General features: G+C 56.8%; 1 protein-coding gene across 1 annotated transcript in view; it reads left to right on the top strand.

Moving 5' to 3' along the window:
* The first annotated feature begins 1,795 nt into the window (after positions 1 to 1,795).
* KCNK9 (potassium two pore domain channel subfamily K member 9) overlaps positions 1,796 to 20,710 on the top strand; it is an 88,198-nt gene continuing 69,283 nt past the window's right edge. Inside the window, exon 1 of the mRNA XM_061172003.1 lies at positions 1,796 to 2,462. Within this exon, the coding sequence (XP_061027986.1) occupies positions 1,796 to 2,462 (667 nt within the window). The remainder of the gene's footprint in view (positions 2,463 to 20,710) is intronic.

Raw genomic sequence — 20,710 nt, 5'->3', positions numbered from 1 at the left:
CTCGGGTTTCCTCCCCAGGCTGGTCCCGAGAGGCGCCGTCGCGCGGTGCGGGGAGCAGGGGGGAGGGTCAGGGTTGAGTTCTGGGTGCACCCCGCGCCCAACCTCGGGGAACCAAGGAGTGTTTCTCGGAAAAGCAACAGGAAGCAGACAGGGAAAGGGGCATGCGGCGTCCTCCCCAGCGGCCCCGATCCCAAGAGTGGCGGCTCCTGCCATCCTCAGCGCTCTCCCTGGGAATGGCTCAGGTCGGCCGGTGCTGGGCCAACCGGCCGCCGATGCTCTCCGGGTCTGACGCGGCCCTTGGGACCCCAGCACGCGGCGAGGGGGTGCCCCAGGCCAATGACACGCACCCGCGCCCGGGCCAGGTGGCTGACCCCAGGGGAGCCGCGTGAGCCGCCGCGCTCCCGGGAGCCCACCGACCCTCCCCTCGTGCTCCCACCCTCCGCCGGATTTCCCCTCTCCCTTAAGCTGCCTGTCTGCCTTCTCCGGCTGGGCTGCATCCCGTTTCTTCTCCCAACCCCGGGTCCCTCAAACTCTCCGCCTCTCATGGTTGCATGTGCTCTCGGGGAGCTGGCCTAGAACGGCCCAAGCAGCCTCATTTATCCTCCCATCCCCCGCCAAAACCTGCTGGTGGCTCCGCCCCCCACCCCCTCTCGGGCGACACCCAGTCCTCGGCCCGCCTCCGCCCCCTCCCCGGCTGCACCGGCCGCCCCTCCCGAGCTCTCTTCGCGTGCGCCCTGCGCCGCGTTCGGTCTGCAGCGGGAGCCGCCGCGGCAGCCTCTCCAGCTGGCTGGTGACCAGGCGGGAGGTGGCGCGCCCGGGAGGCTGCGGGAGGGAGGGAAGGAGGGAGGGAGGGAGGGAGGCCGGGCCTCGGCTTAGCCCGGCCCCCGCCCCCCGTGGCCCTCCCGCTGGAGCAGGGCTGCCGCGCGCGCGCGCGCGCGCACACACACACACACACACACACACACACACGCCCGCCCGCGCGCACACACGCGCGCGTCCGCGCGCGCATACACACACACACACACACACACATATACACACACACAGGCACACATACGCACAGACACACGCACACACACTCGGGCTCCCTCCGGCGCGCACGCACGCAGCGCCCCAGGCAGAGCGGCGCTGCGGCCGCCTCCCCGGACGCCCGGACGCCGGAGGGCCCCGACCCCCGCGCGGCTGATGCGCCCGCGCCCACCCCGCATCTCCGCGAGGCCCGCGGGACCCCTCCCGCCGCCGCCTCCGCCGCGCCCGCCGCCCCCGGAGGAGCGGGCTGGGCGACCGCCGCCGCGCCGTTCCCCGGCCGCCCCCGAGGCCGCTCCGCCGCGGGCCCTGCCACCCGGGGGCCGCGCCCCGTTTCCGCGCCTCGGGGGCTGAGCCGAGCAAACTTCGTGGACCGGCCGACGCCTGGCTGGGACCCCGCCGCGTCCCGGCTCGCCCGGGTGGACGCAGCGCGCCCGGACCTTCGGACACCCGGCCGCCCCAACCGCTGCACCTGCTCGGCCCCCTCCCCGCTCGCTGGGGACTCCTGAGACGCCGCCACTTCGCAAACTTTTTCACCCCCCCTCGAAGGGGAACGCGGAGGGGTAAAAGGGGCAGGAGGTCCCGCGGAGCGCGTGCGGACCTGTGGTCTCCTAGCTGGGCGCCGCCTCCCCGGAGCCGGACCCGGAGGGGCGCGGGCCCCGGCGGCCGCGCTCCGGCTCCCGCTCCCGCCCCTGCTTTTCCGGCGGGAGCTGGGGGCGGGGTGCGGAGGGCAGCGAGGCCCGCGCGGTGCCCGGCGGGGCCGCCGTGCATGGCCCTGCGCAGTGGGGCGGGCTGTTTCGGCCGGGTCTGGCGCAGGGTGTCGGGGCTCCCGGACGCCTGGCCCCGGCGCTCGAGCAGCCTCCTGTGCCTGTCCGCCTTCTCGCCGGAGCCCGGGCCCGCGCCGCCCCTGCCCCGCCAGCCGCCTCGCGGTGGCGGCGGCTGTGGCGGCCCCGGCGGAGGGGGGCCCCCCCAGCCTCCCCGCCCCCCGCCTCCCCGCTGCTGCTGCTGCTGCTGCTGCCGCCGCCGCTTACAACTTGGAGGCGGCGGCGGCGGCGGCGGAGGAGGCGGCGGCGGCCGCCGGGCGCTGCAGTGGGACGCGCGCGGCTGCGAGCCTGCGGGACATGCCCCCCGCGCCGGCTCCTTGCTGGCGGCCATGAAGAGGCAGAACGTGCGGACTCTGTCCCTCATCGTCTGCACCTTCACCTACCTGCTGGTGGGCGCCGCCGTCTTCGACGCCCTCGAGTCGGACCACGAGATGCGCGAGGAGGAAAAACTCAAAGCCGAGGAGATCCGGATCAAGGGCAAGTACAACATCAGCAGCGAGGACTACCGGCAGCTGGAGCTGGTGATCCTGCAATCGGAGCCACACCGCGCTGGCGTCCAGTGGAAATTCGCCGGCTCCTTCTACTTTGCGATCACGGTCATCACCACCATAGGTAAGGGCTGGGCGCGCCGCCGCCCGGCTCCCCGCGTCCCGGGAGGAGTCCGGGGAGGCGGCTGAGCGCGCGGCGCAGGGCTGGGTGCGGGGCGCCGAGGGTTAAACGCAGCCTGTCGCCGGGGCCCCTCCCGCAGCGCCCCCTCCTCTCCGGGAGCCCCCGCCTCTCCTGCGCCTCCGCGCCGTCTCACCCCTCGCGGACCCCACCCGGTGCTCTCCTCCGCGCCGGTGTCTGGGCCGGGCGTGCGAGCCCGGAGCGAGCGTGCCGGAGCCTGGAGGGCGGAGGCGCCACTTTTGCGAAGAGAGTGGAGCGCTAAGAATAATCCCACAGCAGACACCCACCCACCCACCGCCCCGGCGCGGGCTGGGCTGCGCGGGCCTCCAAGCCTTACACTTACTACCTCTCCGGGAGTTGGAGAGGGCTGGCCTGGCACCTGCGGCGCGGAGACCGACTCAGGTGGCCGCGGACGGCTCTCGGAGCGAGGCAGGCGCTGACCCTCGCCAGCCTCCAGCCTTCTCCGAGCCCAGGTTTCAGTTTTCCTGCCTCCTGGCTCCTCTTCTTCCATACTGGAGCCTGGTCGTGCCAGGCCCCTGGGAGGAGAGGGTTTGCTCTTTGGTGATGGGGGGGCGGGGCGGTGGCAGCCTGGTGAGAGGCTCTAGGAGCGCGGCGGAGGGCCCGTGGGGGGGGGCAGGACCAGCCCACCCCCAGGCTGTGCCGGTGGGTAAGGCACGTGTGCGTATTGCCCAGAAGCCGGGGAAGTTCAGCTCCGGTCCGGGGAGAGAGTCCAGTTGGTACACCCTGGGGATTCCTGGGGGTCTGAGCCCAAAGGTGCTGCCCGTGAAGCAGCCTCTCGTGGGCACCTAGGGCAGGACCCCCACTGAGGCCAAGGGGTTCGGGCAACTTGCGTCCATCATACTTGGAGACCTGTGGGAAATAGAGCAGGTCACTTCATCCCAGTGGATTTGGGGCTGCCCTCCCCACGGCTGCAGGAGGCAGGGTGGTGTCTCTGTGGTGTGCACCTTGTCCCGGCGCGGCACCCGGCCTCTCATGGCCACCTCCTTGGACCTGTCAGGGCCACTGTATTGGCTTGGGGCCACCTCTAGTTTGCTCCCCTCCAGTTCTTTGTGCCCCTGTGCCCTGAGAAGAGGCCTCCTCTTCCCCATCCTTCTCTCCGTCCCTCCTGCCTGACTTCTCTGGATCTCCTTCTCTGATTTTCCCCTTGATATTTTTCCTTCTCTGGAAAGCTCTGTGTGCTGAAAAAACAGGATTTCTCAGTGCCATATGCAACAGGAAGCGCCAGCACAGGACGGCTTGTCTTTCCTTCTTGGTTGAAAAGAGTTTTTAGAGAGTCATCTTGTTTGAAATGTTTAATTCATTGGTGTAGGTTTTTATGTTTTCAGGAGGAAATTGTCCTTCTGTTGTCTGCGGAACCAGCTTTGCTCCTCTTGCCACACGCCCTTGGCCCAGGGGCCAAAACACAGTAAAGTCCTTCCTTTCCCACCCTGTGCTTCCAGCTCCTGAAAGGGCCAGCCAGTCATAACCATCGTTTCTGTTCTTTACACTTCCAGTGTGAGCTGTGGCCATGACACACATGCACGGGGCATCCATCCTGCGGGGCAGGGGCCTGCTTGCGGGAGAGCCAGAGAGCCGGGGATATGCCTCCAAAACTGACCACCCCTGGGGAGGGGAAGAACTCATCATTCCCTAAAGTGCCTTGAGTGATATAGACCCAAATCAGATGAAATCTGCGAGCATGCTGGCCACCAGTAGTGAAATGAGCACAGGAAACCTTTGGCTGGTCCCAAGAGTTGAACTGCAACATTGAAGAGACGGTTGGAGTTAAAATCAAACCCAGAGATGTTCCATTTACCTGATAAGGTTCTTATCGATTGCGTTTATTGATTCTGATTGGCAGTTCTGGGCATGTGCCTCTGACGGTTAGGACTCCAAAGAGAAAGGGTCAAGGCAGGGTGGCCAGGTGAAGCGTGTGGAGGGGCAGCTGATGACTGTGCTGACTTATTCCTCACTTCTTTTGTTGAGTTTCCAGCTGATTTTCCAGAAAGAAAGGGTGGAATATATGTGTAAGGCTAGGAAGAAAAGACTGTCCTAACTCAGCTGCCCTGCGGTGGAAAGATGCTGAACCTGGAGCCCGCTGACCGGGCTTGGAACCTGAGTCCTGTCAGACGGGAAGACCATGAAGGGGAGGGTGGTGTGCTGACTCCCATCCTGTTTCGCCACCTGTAGAAGGGGCGTGACACTGTAACCTCCCGCCAGGGTGACTCTGAAGGGCCAGTGGGATCCCTCGTGCCTGCAGCCTCCTGGTACAGTGCTGTGTGCACTTCGTAGGTGAGAATCCATGAATTTTGACATCAGCTGAGCCTCAGACTCTGCCCTAGGAAGCTGTTTAGCTCTGAAGAGCTCAGATTTACGGGAAACCAAGCACCTTTGTAGTTAATTCTGTTTGTTTTCTTCTTTTTTAATATAAATGCAAATTAAGGTGCTCCTAGGCCTAGACCAAAACCCAGCCCCAAGCCAGGCCCTCCAAGGAACCTCCTCCTATGGGGCAGTGATATTAATGAGTCAGGTGCATCTTCACGGGCGTTCTTCTTTTTAATCTAACCTTGAGTGGTTTCTTGAGCATGCGTGCTTCAACTTTGAGCTCGAGTCTCCAGGGTGGGGCAGGAGCCACCCTCACTCCCTCTGCTAGTGTACGCTGCTTCCCGGATGCAGTTAGTAGCGCACTCGGTGAACGGGATTTTAAGAACATATATAATTACCACTTTGCCTTGGATCTGTGGCCGCCGTTTTCGTCAGAGGCTTTGTTGGGCTCTCACACTGACCGCCACCCAGCTGTCCCGGGAGCCCAGGCACAGGCACCTTTGTCCTAAGGAGGGACGAGCACAGGTCCCACTGGCTCCAAGAAGGGAGATTCACTCCCATCGCTGCTCCAATTCTGGGTGCCATCCGTCCCCGCTCGCTGCTTCTGATGTCTGTGCCACTTGTAGCTGCCGCCCAGGAGATGGTATTGTTGCGTTCTAAATTTGGCGAGCCCGAGGCCTTCGGAACTCTCCATCATGTTCAAGATGAAAACTCCTTCTGCATCCCCTGCCGTGCCCATCTGATTAGCAGGCGGGTTGGAAACCCTCCCACCTGCCTTCCTGAGCTGTTGGTAGGAGTGGCGGCAGTCAGGAGTCCCGGCGGCGGCCAGGGGCTGTAGAGCGCCTGCTCTGAATTGCTCTGCTCAGGGCTAAGGCCTGGGTGGGAAGGAACCCCCAGCACACTGGGGCTCTTCCTACAGGAGGCGCTTGAGGCCAAAATTGTGTCCCGCCATCAGCGACTACTTCTGACAACAGCGGGAATCTCCAGACACTTCTCTTTCGACTCTAACATCTGTGTTCCAAGTAGTTACCACCTTCAGGATCATTAAAGAGGAAACTGTGCTTAGAATTCAGATCTCATTTGGAGGATCTAAGAGGACGATTTAAAAACTGGGCCTCACAGGGGAAGGAGGGAAAGAAGGGCCCTGGGTTTTGTTTTTGCTGCTGTTTGGAGGAGGAGCAGGCTGACGTCAGGCCCTTTGGGCCCGGCTGAAGGCGGGGTGGCTGCTCGAGGGCCCCGGCTCAGGAGGTGGGTCCCTGGCAGGGGGTGGGGCACAGTCCGAGAAGGTTCTGCGCTCCTGCGGGCTCCCTGCTCAAGGTCCCCCGCCCCAGCATGCGGTGGGGCACCCCCTTTTCTCGCTCATCCGCAGGACCTTGAAGAGACTTCTCACCAAGTGAAAAGCGTCTCCCATGTCCTCTTCTCGCGCTCTGGGGTGCAGGTTTCGATCCACGGTTTACACTCTCGCTGCGTTCCAGCCCCTGCCTGGCCTGTGTTGCCTCTGAGGCTCTGGGGACCGTCTAGATGACAAGATAAGGCCTGGCCTTGAGGCAGGAGGGGACCTGGAAACCCAAACAGTTGGGTGCAGTCCAGCGTGAAGCGTGGGGACAGCTAAACTCAGTTAACCCTTCCCGAGCCGCCGGCTGACAGCCCAGGGGCTGGGCTGCGGGGTCCCGGTGGGCCCTTGCCCTCCAGGACGGCGCGGCTTGCCCTCTGCCCCTCAGTGCCCCCTGCCCTCTGCACCTCCCCCAGCTCCAGCATTGTTGGTGCCATTTATTCTGCCCCTGGATGAACCGTGTCTCCTCCCAGCACCGGCGGGGCCCGCACAGAGCCCCGCACAGAGTGGTCACCTCCAGAAGGACCGAGGATGGAAGCACCACTTCTACGTACACGCACTCACGTCACCCCTGAGGCGGGAGGAGGTGTTGCCCCACTTTACAGATGGGGAAACTGAGGCCCAGAGGAGGCAGTGCTCACTGAGGTTGAGGGCCTGGAACTCTGCAGTCGGGATCTCCTTACCGCAGGCTCCAAGGATGGATTCCACCCAGGAGCCAGGGATGGGCCTGTGGAATGTTCCATCTGTGTCTTTCTGCTTCTCCCTTTACCTTCACGGTTCAGGAAACCTGCTCAGCCAGGCCCAGGTGAAGGACCCGGCCACCCAGCACACCGTGGGCTGGACGGGAGGGCTGGGGTCTCCTTGTGACTTTCAGTATGGCAGCTGGTCGGGTGCAGGAGCATGAGGTGCCGTGTTCAGCTCCTCCTCCCAGGCCTGCCCGGACCTGGCCTTGCTCGACGTGGCCCTGGCCCTCCAGCAAGCACGGCCTATTTATAGATGTCCTGGGGGAGGCAAAGGGGTGGGTTCCTTGACTCGGGGTGACCTGAGAGAGATGGCTCTCCCGAGGCGTATGAGACACCACGCTGAGGGCTCTGAGACGGCAGGGATCACTTGAGACCCCGTGTGCAGACACCTATTGCCTTCACCTGCTCTTTCCGGACGGCCTGAACTTTCATCTGCTAAGTCCGGGGAGGTCAGAGCGGGAGGTGAGCCAGGCTTCCGTGTACATCTCTTCCCCTGTGGACCTGCGTTCGCACCTGCACCCATCCATCCCCCACTCTGCCCCTCAGCCAGCCCTCCCCGCGCCTGTGTGTCAGGCTCCACACATCCCCGCATCCGTCCACTCTTCCCTCCGTGCTGTCGTTCACTTACTCATTCGCTCACTCCTCATTGCTCGGAGCACTCACTCAGCTCCATGCATCGTTCGTCTTTCCTCCGTCAGTGGGATGTTACCCAGTTCCTCCCATGGGCAGGTCAGGGTGGGCGCACGGTGGTGAGGAGGAGGGGCACGGCACCCCTGGCAGGGCTCAGTGAGTGTTAATGCCTCGATGGCGGGGGATCTTCAAGTTGTTCCAGGCTCATCTCCTTCCTGCCAAATGGTCAGCCGATCCCAGTCACTTTTAATTTTTAATTTTTAAGAAAGTAGAATGTTCGTATGGAGAAGCGCACGTGTCACAAGTGTATTGCTCAGTGATTCCGATAAACAAACCCTGCCATGCAACCAGCACTCAGATCAAGAAACAGAACATTACCAGCACCCGCGATCCTGCCTCATCAGCCAGCCTTTTCTTGAACGCCTCTAGTGACAGGGAGCTCATCACTTCACATGTGATGAAGTGTGTGTGCTTAGATGAATGTTGAGGTTATTGTGTGAAGTTCTGATCTGTGGGCTTCCATGTGGAAGGGGGTGTGTGTACTGGGGGGGGGTCTTCTCTTAAAGGGCTGGCCAGTCTCTATGGTGGTCACCTGAGGAGGGGCCAGAAGGTCTCCATTTAGAAAGTGGAACTCGGGGGCCCAGGCCCAGGAAAGGAGAGGGAACTCAGCACATAGAGTGCAGGTGAGTCTGGAGTGGGATGTGTGTGGAGTGGTCCAGGGTGGGATGGGCATGGGGAGCTAGGATGGACAGGTGGGCAGCCCCGGGCACCTGCCCCTGTGAGTCAGAACACAGAGCAGCCGCGCCAGAGGACCAGGGAAAATGCCGGAGGAGATGAATGTAACGCTGGTCCTGGCAGTGCTCTGGGAGGGAGTTAGGAGGCAAGGACCCTGGAATTCCCCGGTGGCGCCGTGGTTAAGAATCCGCCTGCCAATGCAGGGGGATCCGGGTTTGATCCCTGGTCCCGGAAGATCCCACATGCCGCGGAGCAACTAAGCCTGTGCGCCACAACTACTGAGCCTGCGCTCTAGAGCCCACGAGCCACAACTACTGAGCCCGCTAGCCACAAGTACTGAAGCCCGTGCGCCTAGAGCCCGTGCTCCGCAACAAGAGAAGCCACCGCAATGAGAAGCCCGCGCACAGCAACGAAGAGTAGCCCCCGGTCGCCGCAACTAGAGAAAGCCTGCGCGCAGCAATGAAGACCCAGTGCAGCCAAATAAAAAAAGAAGAGTCCATGCGCAGTGGAATCTGGGACGTGAGAGTCTGGTTGAGGGTCTTCCCCTCCGCCCCGGGGATATCCTCCTCCAGGCCACCCATGGGTGGGGGGCGGGGTCGGGGTCTGGTGTTCATTTCCTTAAGGGATTTTGTTCAAAGTTCCCTTCTCCTGCCTGTCCCAACTCTGGGACCTCCCGTCTGTAGAAGGTTCTCCCTTTTAAGCTGAAGGCACCCACCCTGTGGCTTACAGTTCTCCAGCAGAAGGGCTGAGTCGAGCTTGGTTCACTTCCTGTCCTGTAACCGGCTAGGGAATTTGGAGATGGCCCCAGGGCCCCTGAGTTTCTTTTGATAACGCCTTTGTAAGCCGGCAGCTCTCCTCTGAGCAGCTCTGGTGCACACGTGCGCTCTCCAGGTCGGGTCTGATCGCGCAGGGAGAGCACACGTGTGGGAGAGCAGAGAGTCACCTGCACTGGTCTGCACTGTACTTCTGTTCACGCTCCCAGTCAGTACCGCAGCGTTTCCGGGCAGCCCCCTCCCTGCATTGACACGTTTCGAGCTTCTGGCTCATGTGAACTTCTGTTATTCTCCGTCTTGGACTGGGGTGAATCCAGGCCCTGACGTTGATCTCGGAGCGCGAAACAACTATGTGCTGTGGACCCAGAGAAGAAGGGATGGTTGATGGAAAGATTTGCAGCAGGGGAAGATGAGAAAATTTAGGAGCGTCTGTGAGTGCATTGGCCCGGCTTGCCAGGACACTGTGAGATGTCTGCCCCGGGGCCCGGGAGAGACAGGGAGTCCCCAGCTGAGGACCGTCTGCTGCCCTCAGCCACCTCCGCAACCGTGCTCCTTCCTGGGGTCCTGAGCGATGACGGGCCTGGCCGGGAAACAGCTGCTCAAAGGCAGGGCTGCCCCATGCGGTGGGCTTGCCCTGAACTGCCCTCAACCTTGTCGTGTCCCCAGCCCTGGGAGGAGCCCTGGGTGGCAATGAGGTGAAGGATGGGGCCAGACCAGAGGCGGATGAGCTGTGGCTGGCGTGATGGTGCAGGTGCCCTTGGGTGGCAAGGGACGTGCCGGGCTGGGCGTGTGGAGAGCGGAGGGGGCCGGGGCCAGGCCCTACCGCTGGCCTTGGTCTTCCATCCGCAGGAGCGGGTCATGGCGCCGCTTGCCTCCAGAGCCTGAGTCCAAGGGACTTGGGGCCGGGGGCGGCAGGCAGATCACGGGGGTTCCCGTAGCCGTGGGCAGGACTGCTCACGTCTGCCTGTCCTGGAGGCCTGATCCTAGGCACGTCCCTTTAGCCTGGGGCTTTCTCATCTGTGAAATGGGGACGTAGAGCTTGGTGGCTCTCGAGCATCAGAGAACGTGCCAGAACAACCGTGAAAGGCCTCCTGTCACAGCCCTGGGGCTTTGCTGTGCTGACCGTGGTTGCCAGGTGCCTCGCACCTCCTTGCACTCCGCCGGCTCTTGGCAAATTGGAGCGTCGTCATTTGCAGCTTCCCAGCCCTGCTCTCCTGCCCCATCCTGGGGGACATCCCATCCCCTGCCTGTCTCCAGCCCCCACCCCTGCTGGGTCCCGTGGCCCTGACCCTCGTTGGGGGGCTGCCCCATGCCCACTCTGTACTGAGAGAGCAACCCCCGAGATGGAAAAGCTTCTGGCATCCAGCGGAAGGAGGCTCCCATGGTGGGATGCCAGGCTGGGGGCCTCGGGGGCTTCTGGGGCCGTGGGGTCCAACCCCGGGCAGTAGGTTTTCTCAACCCAGGCCTGTTGGGAAAATATGGCTCTCCGGGAGGCCGCCTTCCACCCTGCAGCCACGGTGACCTTTCTGAAGCCCATGCCACCATCTTCCTCTGCCACCGACACCCCTGCACCCCCAACTTCTCGGGTCAGAGCCAGGCCCACCACGCCTCGTGCAGGGTGCCCCGGGTGTGTGTGTGTGCCACAGCCTCCACAGGGGGCATCTGAGTCCCCAGGGCCGCTCAGGGCACCTGCCGGAGGCCGAGGTGCGTGCCCGGCCGTGAGAGCTGGGGAGACTTTGAGTGGTTTGGGGCCATCTTCCCGCTCGGATGAGCCTCGGGGCCACTGGGCAGGTGCAGGGCAGAGGCCTGGCCTTTTGAACTTCAGCTGTTGGTTGTAAGGGAGGACAGCAGGTTAGGGACCCGTCTTGCCAAATGAGGAGCTTCTCACTCCCACGCCTTAGATGTGTGATCTCGGTCCCCAAGGCCACCGCTAGTGACGGGCTCGTGTGAGTCTGTCAGGCACCTGGCGGGAAGAGACACCCACCTGTGAAACAGCCTTGGGCTGTCACCAGCCCTGCCAGACGTGAGGTACAGGAAGGCGAGAGGCTCCCAGCGGGCAGCATCACCAGGCCTTTGCCCGGGGCTGAGGCGTTCAGTGGTTGTCATGGCACCCAGCCCTCCGCCCTGCTGCGCCCTGCCTGCCCCTCCCGCCCTGTGGGCCCCCGAACCTCCCTCCCCCTCTCCCCACGCCCCCTGGGACACCGCTGCCGGGCAGTTCCCACCTGGGACCTTGCCCGTGCTGTCCCCTCCACCCAGCCTGGCTCACAAGATCCTGTACAGTCTCAGGATCTTGTGAGTTCGAGCATGAACTCACAAGATCCTGAGACTGTACTCGTGTGTGTCCTCTGGACGCTGGTCAGTAGGTGACAGCAGGGGCCTGCACTGTGCTAGGTCTGCTCGCATGAAAGGGGCTTGAGGGCTGGGGTCAGGCCTTTTATCCCAGTGTCCCGAGCACCTGGCACATACCGGGCCCCAGAAGGTGTTTGATGATTGACTGCCCGATGGCCCGTCAGGAACAAGATGTTGTACTCAGGGACCAAAATGCCAGTAAATGTGAAGCACGCGGCAGTGGTGTCTTTGGTCCCTGTTGGCCATTTGTTGGAGGCGTGCAGGGTGGCACACATCTGGGGTGCTGTGGGTTTCAGGGGCGGGTGAGGCCTGCTGGGAGTGAGGGGCAGAGCCTGGCGCCGGCAGCCACTTTGGGAGCTGCAGCCCTGAGCTGTCCAGGCTGGGCACAGCTGCTCCCTGGACCCTCCCCGTGTGCACGCCTGCCCCCCTTGCTGTCCCTCTCCCACACCTTCGAGCCGTGGTCTTCGTGCACAGGGGAGCTTGGTGAGGATCTCCCTGCTGACTCTTGGGGATTCCATTAGGTACTTCCATGGTGCCCACTGGCAGTGTCCCCACTTCCGTGGGCAGGAGACCGTGATTGCTCATGAACCACAGTGAGGATGCTGGCATGAGGGCGGCAAAGAGCGCGGGCTGTACGCAGGGCCCCGGCTCTGGTCACTGGGGGACCTCGGGCTGGGGCAGAGTTCTCCCCGTGCACCATTGACATTTGGGGCTGGATATCTCTTTGCAGTGGGGACCGTCCTGTGCATCGTAGGACACCGAGCAGCATCCCTGGTCTCCATCCTCTAGTTGCCAGTGGCAACCCCCCTCCCCTACCCAGTAGTGACAAATAAAAATGTCTCTAGACATTGCCAGATATCCCCCGAAGTGCAAAATGTCCCCTGGCCTGGTGACTTCTCTTCCCTGAGCCCCTTCTGCAGACTGGGAGAAAAAGCCACCTTCCGAATCATGGCCAGAGGGGGCCGAGCGGTGTGGTGTGTGCGTGTGCGCAGTCAGTGCCTGGGAGGTGGGTTCCTTCCCTCTACCTGCCCCCTCCTCCTGCCCAGAGGAGGCCTCACAGCCACATGTCGGGGGGGAGGTGACTCTGGCGTTGAGCCTTCAGGCACAGTCCCATGTGGATGGGGGGCGGGAGCCCAGGCGGGATTGGGATGAGTCGCTCAGGTGGGGCTGAGGCGAGCTCGCTCACTCCGGGCGGGTGGGGTGAGCTTGGAGGTGTTGGGGGGAACCGTAGGAGGGCGCTTGGCTTCCCCACCTCAAGCAGAAGCTCTAGGCAGCGTTGTTGTGTTGCAGGGAGCACGGAGGGTGTGGTTCCTGCTCCAGCCCAGCTGTGAGGCCCCAGGTATGTCTGGAGGCAGCTCGGTGTCCCACGGGCTGCACCTGCAGTGTCGGGGCCTTTTCTCTCTTGGACTCTGGTGGGAAATGACTGCTCGTGATGCAGGGTTGGCCTGGCTGGGCTCTAACCACGAGTCTCGTCTGGGCCCCAGGAAAGGGCCTCGCCCAGGGCTGCTGCAGGCTGTGGGGGAACGTTCCCTTTGAGTCTGGTCGTAATGAAGGGTTTCCCAGTGTGAGCGCCATTTCCGGGGAGATAATGACCTCTTTGACTGCGCCCCGAGTGCTGAGGGGCCCTGGCAGTTGGCACAATTGGTCTAGCATCTATTTGGGACAAGTGTTTAGGCCAGAGGGATTCGAACGCCGACGAAGTGGATGTCCAGTGTGTGTTGGTTCACAAAGTAGCTCCCACGTCACAGAAAAGGGGAAGTAGTGAGCCGTGGCAGAGATCGTTTTATAAAGAGGGGAGAAAAGTCCCCACCACTCCCCTGTGGTCTCATGGTCACGTGCAGGAATGGCTTTAGCTTTTCATGTTCCCACTCCTCGTTGCCCAACTGTGCTCACTGTTTTTATCCTTTCATCAGGATGAATCTGTAAGGGACTACGTTCTGCTGCCTGTAGCAGAGAACCCAGGTAACAGTGACCGGACCAAACAGCAATGAAGGAGTCTGGGGCAGGTAGATGGGCTGACAGGTGGCTCCATGATGCCTTCAGAGACCCAGGCTCCTTCTATCTTTCTGCTCAGCCGTCTTAGCTTGGCTTTAGTTCTTGGGCTGGTGCCTCATGGTTCCAAGATGGCTACCCTAACTCCAGCATCACCTCCGGCATCCTTTCCTGGCAGGAAAAAAGAACAAAAGACAAAGGCATGTATCAGCTGAGCCTGCTCCTTTCTAAACAGCTTGCCTACATGGTCCACCTAAGGACTTCTACTTACACGTCATTGGCCAGGACTTTGTCTTATGGTCAACCCTATCTGCAAGGAAGTCTGGGAAAATGTAGCGTGTTGCTTTTCAAGCCAAATGGGTTCTGAAGGTGAGGAAGGAGTGGAGATAGGTATTGGTAGGCCCCCATGGTGTCTAGGCATTTCGGAGTGTTTTTCTCTTTAAGTTTATATCAAACATTACCTTGTGTTTCTGCAGTCTTAAGGGAAATATATTTTCACAGCTCCATATCCACTAAATGAATGTATGATCATCTATTTAACCACTTCTCTATTTATAGTGTTTTAATGTGTCTTTCCTTTTTTTTTTTTTTTGCCAATTATAGGTAGTGCTTTATTGAATGTGTGTGTGTGTATATTCTGCTGGGTTATTACTTAAGGGTTTGCTGTGGCGGTGGGATTCCCAGGTCAGAGGGCACGAGCACCTGGGAGGGATGTGTGTTGTCTTGTAAACAGCAGCATATGGTGCAGGGCTTCTAGTCTCACTGCAATTTCAGCAGCCCTCAGCAATGTTGAAGACGTGTTTTGGATGTTCTTACTATTTTAGGACATTCTCTTAGCGGTGTTTATGTGGCCTGGACCAGGTCACGTGGGGCTAGAGGGCTGGTGTCCACAGCTGTGAGAACCCATCGTCATCCCAGACTCAGCTAGTCCAAGGGAGTCTTGCGGGGGCAGTTGACACCTGGAACCCACAATCTCCTGGAAACCCCGGAGCCAGGTGGAGGCAGGGGAGCCAGTGGGTCCTGGTCTGGCTCCCAGGGTCGGAGGTTTTGCCTGATCAGTCTGGTCCAGCCCGTTGGCTTGGTCACTGGAACTCTGAGCTGAGAAGCAGCTCCAGTGGGGAGGAGTGCTGTCATCGATTAGTCATGTGTGCCACGGGTATAGAATGGACAATGGCAGTATGCCTGCCATGTACTTGCTCACCCCAAGCTAGCGAAAGACATAACTTCAGAGGTGGAGGGCTTTTCCCTCAATATGCCTGGAGTGACATCTCTGTGGAGGACTCTATGGATATGGATGTGGTTTGTCCCCGCTGTTATCTCGTTCACAAAGCAGGGTCCCATCCACTACCATCTCTCATCCACATAACAACCCTGTGAAATAGGCATGCTTAGGATTAACTCTGTTATGCCAGCGAGGCCAGACACGTCCAGTGGCTTCCCAAGGTCACACAGTGGAGTTTGGGACTTGAACCCAGGTCTCCTGCCCTCAAGCCCAACATTCTCTTCTTTATACCACTGTTCACCTTCCTGGGATCATGGGTTGGATACGGGGCAGAAGACCTGCCTCGGTGATTATTATCTGACAGTCAAGAGGATTCAAAGGTCATCTGGTCCTACCCTTTCAGGATGGCATCGTTGCTTGACCCTCCAGTGACAGGGAGATCACTGCCTCACTAAATTAGTAGGGAAAGGCAGATGTGGGACTGATGTTAAAACAAAAGAAGACAAAAGGTGTCTCATCTGCTTGTCTTGGTCATGCTGACCAGAGCACCCCAGGACAAGCTTAATCTCTAGTCCCTGTCACAATAATAGAGCTATCACTCATGGGCTTTTGTTTTTCTACAGAAACCACCTCAATTAACTTCATCCTCTCAAAAACCCTATCAGATAGATATTTTCATGTATTCCCATTTTACAGATGTGGCAATGGAAGATCAGAGAGGTCAAGCAATTTTCCCAAGGTTACACAGCAAAATAATGTCAGAGTCAGGAGTTACACCCAGGCAGTCTGACTTCAGAGTCTGTGCTTGTTACTCTTTCGTTATATACTGCTTCTTTTGACCTTCTATATCAGTTAGCTAGTGACGTGTAACAAATCACCCACAAATATAGAGGCTTAAAACAATGACCATTTATTATTGCTCACAGACTGTGGCTCAGATGGGCTTGACCGCTCCAGAGCACTCAGCTGGGCAGCTTTTTTCTCATTGCTGGTCTGAAGCTGACGGGGCAGCTCTGTTCCAAGCCACTGTGTGTTTTCTTCTTGGTGATGGCAGAGGTGCAAGAGGGCAGTGAAAGCAAGTGAGGTGTCTTATGCCATGACCCTGCTACCGTGCTGTCATTTCTTCCACATACCGTTGTCTGAAGCAAGTCACTGACAAAGTCCAGAGCGTAAGGGCAGGAGATACACCTGCCCACGATGAGGCCAAGGCAGGGGTGAAGTCTACTCATCCTCCTGGCTGACCAACAGTTTGTCCACGCCCCTTGCTGAGCCTTTCCTGCTCTCCGTGCTTAGCTGCCTGGTGCAGTGGAGAGAGCATAGCTTTGGACTCTCATCTGGGTTCAAATGCTGCCCATTTCATAGCTCTAAGATGTGCCATTCTCTTATCTGTGAAGTAGACAGTGTATCATCTACCTCTGTATCAAGCTCAGGCTGCCATAACAAAGCACCATGGACTGGGTAGCTTAAACAACAGAAATTTATTTTTTTTGCAATTCTGGAGACCAGTAGTCTGAGATCAAGGTGTTGGCAGGTTTGGTTCCTCCTGAGGCCTCGCTCCTTGGCTTTGAGATGGCCACCTTCTCTCTGTGTCTTCGCGTGGTTGTCCCTCTATGGGTGTCTGTGTCCTAGTCTCTTCTTATAAGGACATCAGTCACACTGGATTAGGGCCACCCTACTGACCTCATGTTAACTTAATCACCACTTTAAATACCCCCATCTCCAAATTTGGTCCCATTCTGAGATGGGGGGTTGGGACTTCAACATATGAATTTGGGGGACACAATTCAGCCCATAGTATCTTCCTAGGACTGCTATGAGCAGAAAAATGGAAATGAAAGTACCTATCCAGGCCTGTCGTGCAGAATTGCCTCCGTAAATGTTGGTCTCTGCCCTATCACATGTAAGAGTGTGAGCGTATATCCCTACGGCCAAGGAGCTTTTGTTGCCCCGATGTATTAATTATCCTATCATTATTTTCAAAATCTCGTTATATGTTGGGTCAAAAGGCTGCCGCGGTAGAGCGGACCCAGCCTGGGATGTGTCATCAAGAGGCCCGAGCTCAAATCCCTGCTCCACCTCTTACTGGCTGGGAGACGGTGGGCAAACCCCTTCACTGGTCTCAGCCTCAGTGTCCCCATTTGTACACTACGGGTGATCCTTCAGCATGTTTTGGGGTATATGAGGTCTACTGTGCTTCTTTTAAACTTCTTTCTTAATTGGATTTTCTAACAGGTAGCATGTAGTACTTCCGTAATTAAACACACATACATACTAATGTTAAGTTTTTGGTGTGATTATTTTATTATGGTTATATATAATAAGTGAGTCCTTATCTTTTAGAGATATATACTGAAACGTTTAGAGATGAGATGAAATGTCTGGGATTTGCTTCAAAATTATCTGAATTGCAGGGGAAGTGGGTGGAGGTTTAGATGAAATGAGATTGGCCATAGGTTGTTAATTATTGAAGTTTGATTATTTGTGTTTGGGGGTTTATTATACTTCTAACCTCTACCTTAGTATATATTTGAACAAAATGTAAAGTAAAAGTGGAAGTCTCTCGTCACGGTGTAGCCCCTTAGCCCCACTTCCAGGTAACAGCTGCCAGCAGGTTGCTGTGTAGAAGAGGATGAAACAGTTGGCTCCTATGCAGGCTCTGGCCTGCTCACAAGTTTTCTTTGGCCCTTACATTGCTTGAAAATATTTTGAATTAGTTGCCAACATATATTGATCTTTCAAAAGAACCAGCTCTTGGTTTTATTATAGTATAGTAAGGTTATCTATCTTACTGATTTTTGCTTTTGTATTTATTAAATACTTATTTTACATTCTTTATTTTTATTTTTCTTTTCCACCCTTCACACACTGACAGTTTCTGTTTCTTAAATAAATGTATCAAAGGCTATACATGTTCCTCTGCATGCCACTTTGGCTATATCCCATAGGTCTCTCATTATCACTTATTTGTAAATAACTTGCAAATTAGTATTTTCTTTAATCCAAGAATTATTTGAAGTGTGTGTATGTGTTTTAAAATTATGCACACACACAGACACACACATAAAGTTAGCATAGTTGGTTACAAGCATAAGCTTTGGAGCCAGACTGCCTGGGTATTATTCTTTCTTGGCCATTTACTAACTGTGACCTTGGGCTTTTCCCATCTATAAAATTGAGGATAATGATAGTAATAATAGGAATAATAAATAATAATAATAATAGCCCTCAAGTAGTTGAGAAAATTGTTAGCTATTGCATTCCGGAAGTTTAAGAGAGCTAATGTTTACTGAGTGTTCACTATCTGTAGGCACATTTCTAAAGCATAATTTCTATATTCTAAGATTTACTATAATTTTTCTTTGTAGCTCAATGATTACTTTTTGTAGCGTTCCATGTATATTTGAAAAGAACTTATCTCTTTTTTGTGCATGAAGTTCTATATAAATCTAAGTCAAACTTGTTTGTTATGTTGTTCAAAGCCTTTTCAAGGGTTGAAACTAGTGATTATTGGCTAAATCAGCCTGCACACCTGTGCTTCTATACTGTTTTAAATGATCATTATTTTGTTAATTCTCATGCCTTTCATGGAGCACGTGCTCTGTCCAGTTTGCCACAGTCCCCACCATCATCACATCAGGTCACCTCACTCATTTACTTCAGCTGCCTAGCTCTACAGACATTTCTGCTTGTGCCCTTGCCTTATAATCATCTGATTGTCATTATTATTAGGTCTACTTTATTTTTGAAGGAGATTGTTAGTGTCTCTTTCAGTGCTTCGTCACTGTGGTTTGTCACTTTCTCCTTGTATTTCTGTCAATTTTAGTTTTATGTATTTTGAAGCTATCTGGTTAGATGCATAAAGGTTCGTGTTTCTCATTCCTTCTTGGTGTGGAGATAAGCTTGCCTTTATAAAACATGCTTTTTTTTTTATTGTGTTTGATATTTTTTGCCTTGAGTTCTTTTTTTCCTGATATTATTTCTGTTCCTGCTTTCTTTTATTAGCATTTGTTATATATGTGTGTGTGTGTGTATATATATATATACACACACACATGTTTTGAGCTTAGTTTTACCCTTTCTCTTCTAGGAAGATTTTGATATGGCTTATAACAAAATGCCTAAAAATAAGGTACAAAAGTCCAGGAATCTGGGCTGTGTTCATGTGTTTCACATATATTAACTCTCATGATGGCCATGATAGAAGTTCAAATTTACATGGAGTTTCCTAGGATAAAGGACAAAAAGAAAACATGTCAAATGTTATAACTCCTACTGTAGAGTGTTTGGCACTAAATTGCACAAGAAGGGCTCGCTGAGTAATGTGTTGGTGTCACGAACATCGATGGGGGCTGTGTTGAGATGTGGCTGACCTGGAGACAACCGGAGGACGTGGAGTTCCCAGGGGATGTCTGGGTGGAACATCTGGGGAGTGGCAGTGCTAGTCTCTGCGGTACTCTGTCCAGGGCCATCTGGGCTCCCAGTTCCTTTGATTTTCCTGCTTTGTCTTCTTTATGTGTTGTCATCTATACTCGTGTTGATCATATCTATGTTCCAGGCAGGAAGAAGAAGGGTGGGCCAAAGGTCAGAAGGGGTATGCCAGCTGAGATTGCCCTTTGAACAAAGTTTCCTGGAAGCCCCACCCAGCAACTTTCGCTTCTCCCTCATTGGCCAGGGGTGGATCCTGTGGCCACACTTAGACCAGTCATTGGAAGATGATGGAGAAGGGGGTGTGGCTGCGTGCCCGATTTCGCACATGCCTGAAGGCCTAGGGAACATGAAGCCCGGACTTCTGGGGTGGAAGGCACCTCCTGGCAGCCTGTTCAGAGGCCTTGCAGATTCCGCCTGTACACCCCTTGTACCAGGGACAGCTCTCTGAGCCCTCGGCCATGGTCAGATACCACATGTCCTGGTATGTGATCTGGTACCACGTGGTCAGCTCCGACCCCTCGGGCAGGTTTCCCTTCCCTGTCTGGGCTTTATCTCCTGAGTGCGAAGTGAGCCCGCAGACGAGGTTGGCTCTGAGGTCTCCGGTGGCTGGCGATGGAAACCCTTGGACCTGCTGCTGAAGACACAGGCCACTGGCTGCATTGTTTGGCGTCTCAGGGTGTCCTGAGAGTCCCATCGTAAAGGGATCAGAAGAGAAGATGCAGCTGAGATGGGGAATGCTGTCGGCAGGGGCTCACCTCACGTGGGAGGAGCAGGGGTGGGAGAGGTGAGCAGAGGAAGCTGCTGGCCGGCATGGTGATGCTTTCCCTGGCTGCCTTCTTCTCACGCCTGGTGTCCAGACACCTGCTCTCCACCTCTCTGGCAGGGGAGATGCTGGCAGGCCAGTGCCCTCCTCTTATGTCTTGCTGGGCCCATCAGTGACCTTTACAAGGTGGGGTGTTAAGTGCTGTTGGTACCTTTTACTCGCTTCTTCCTATCCAGTGGGCATTGGCCATCAGCCAGGACCTTGTCCTGTCACCGTCGCCTCCCCCAGCCCCTGATGCCCCTGGCTGAAGTCCTGCCTCCCACCAGACCCAGAAGACCCAGCCATCGGAAATGTTCTGGGTTTTTTCCTTTGGGTTTTGTTTTCCAGCTCAGCCTCAGTCTTTTCTGGGCACACAGAGGAGCCCTCTCTAATTTTTGGCTTGCTCTGGGGATGACCTAAGCATTTGTTTTTAAAGGGCTGGCGGGGGGCCACGGGGCATCATGCAACACTGCACTGAGACCACGTTACCCACTCGGCCTTGTCCCAATGCATGCATTTCTGAGATGGCTCAAGGCCTGTGCTGATATGCATCAAGCTGGCCACAGGCCATCAAATCAGATCGAGTCACTCCCCTGCTCCAAAGCTGTCGATGGCTCCCAGCTGCCTGCAGCGCACAGGCATTGCCCACCACGGCCCTTGGAGTCTGAGCTGTTGCCTACCACTCAGCGACATTCAGCATCGCACCCTGTGCCATGTAGACGGAGTCCCTAACCGCTAAAGACCGCTCCTCTCTGGCTGGTTAGGTGTCCCTCCTGTTGTCCCGGTAGCTCCAGCGCCCCCGCCAGCTCAGCCCCTGTCACCCCGTGTCATGCCCAGCTCCTCCCAAGTCTGACTTCGTCCC

The sequence above is a fragment of the Eubalaena glacialis genome, chromosome 17 (genome assembly GCF_028564815.1).
Source record: "Eubalaena glacialis isolate mEubGla1 chromosome 17, mEubGla1.1.hap2.+ XY, whole genome shotgun sequence".
Classification (NCBI taxonomy): domain Eukaryota; kingdom Metazoa; phylum Chordata; class Mammalia; order Artiodactyla; family Balaenidae; genus Eubalaena; species Eubalaena glacialis.
The sequence above is the reverse complement of the archived record's forward strand: the minus strand, read 5'-3'. Positions and strand labels throughout refer to the sequence as shown.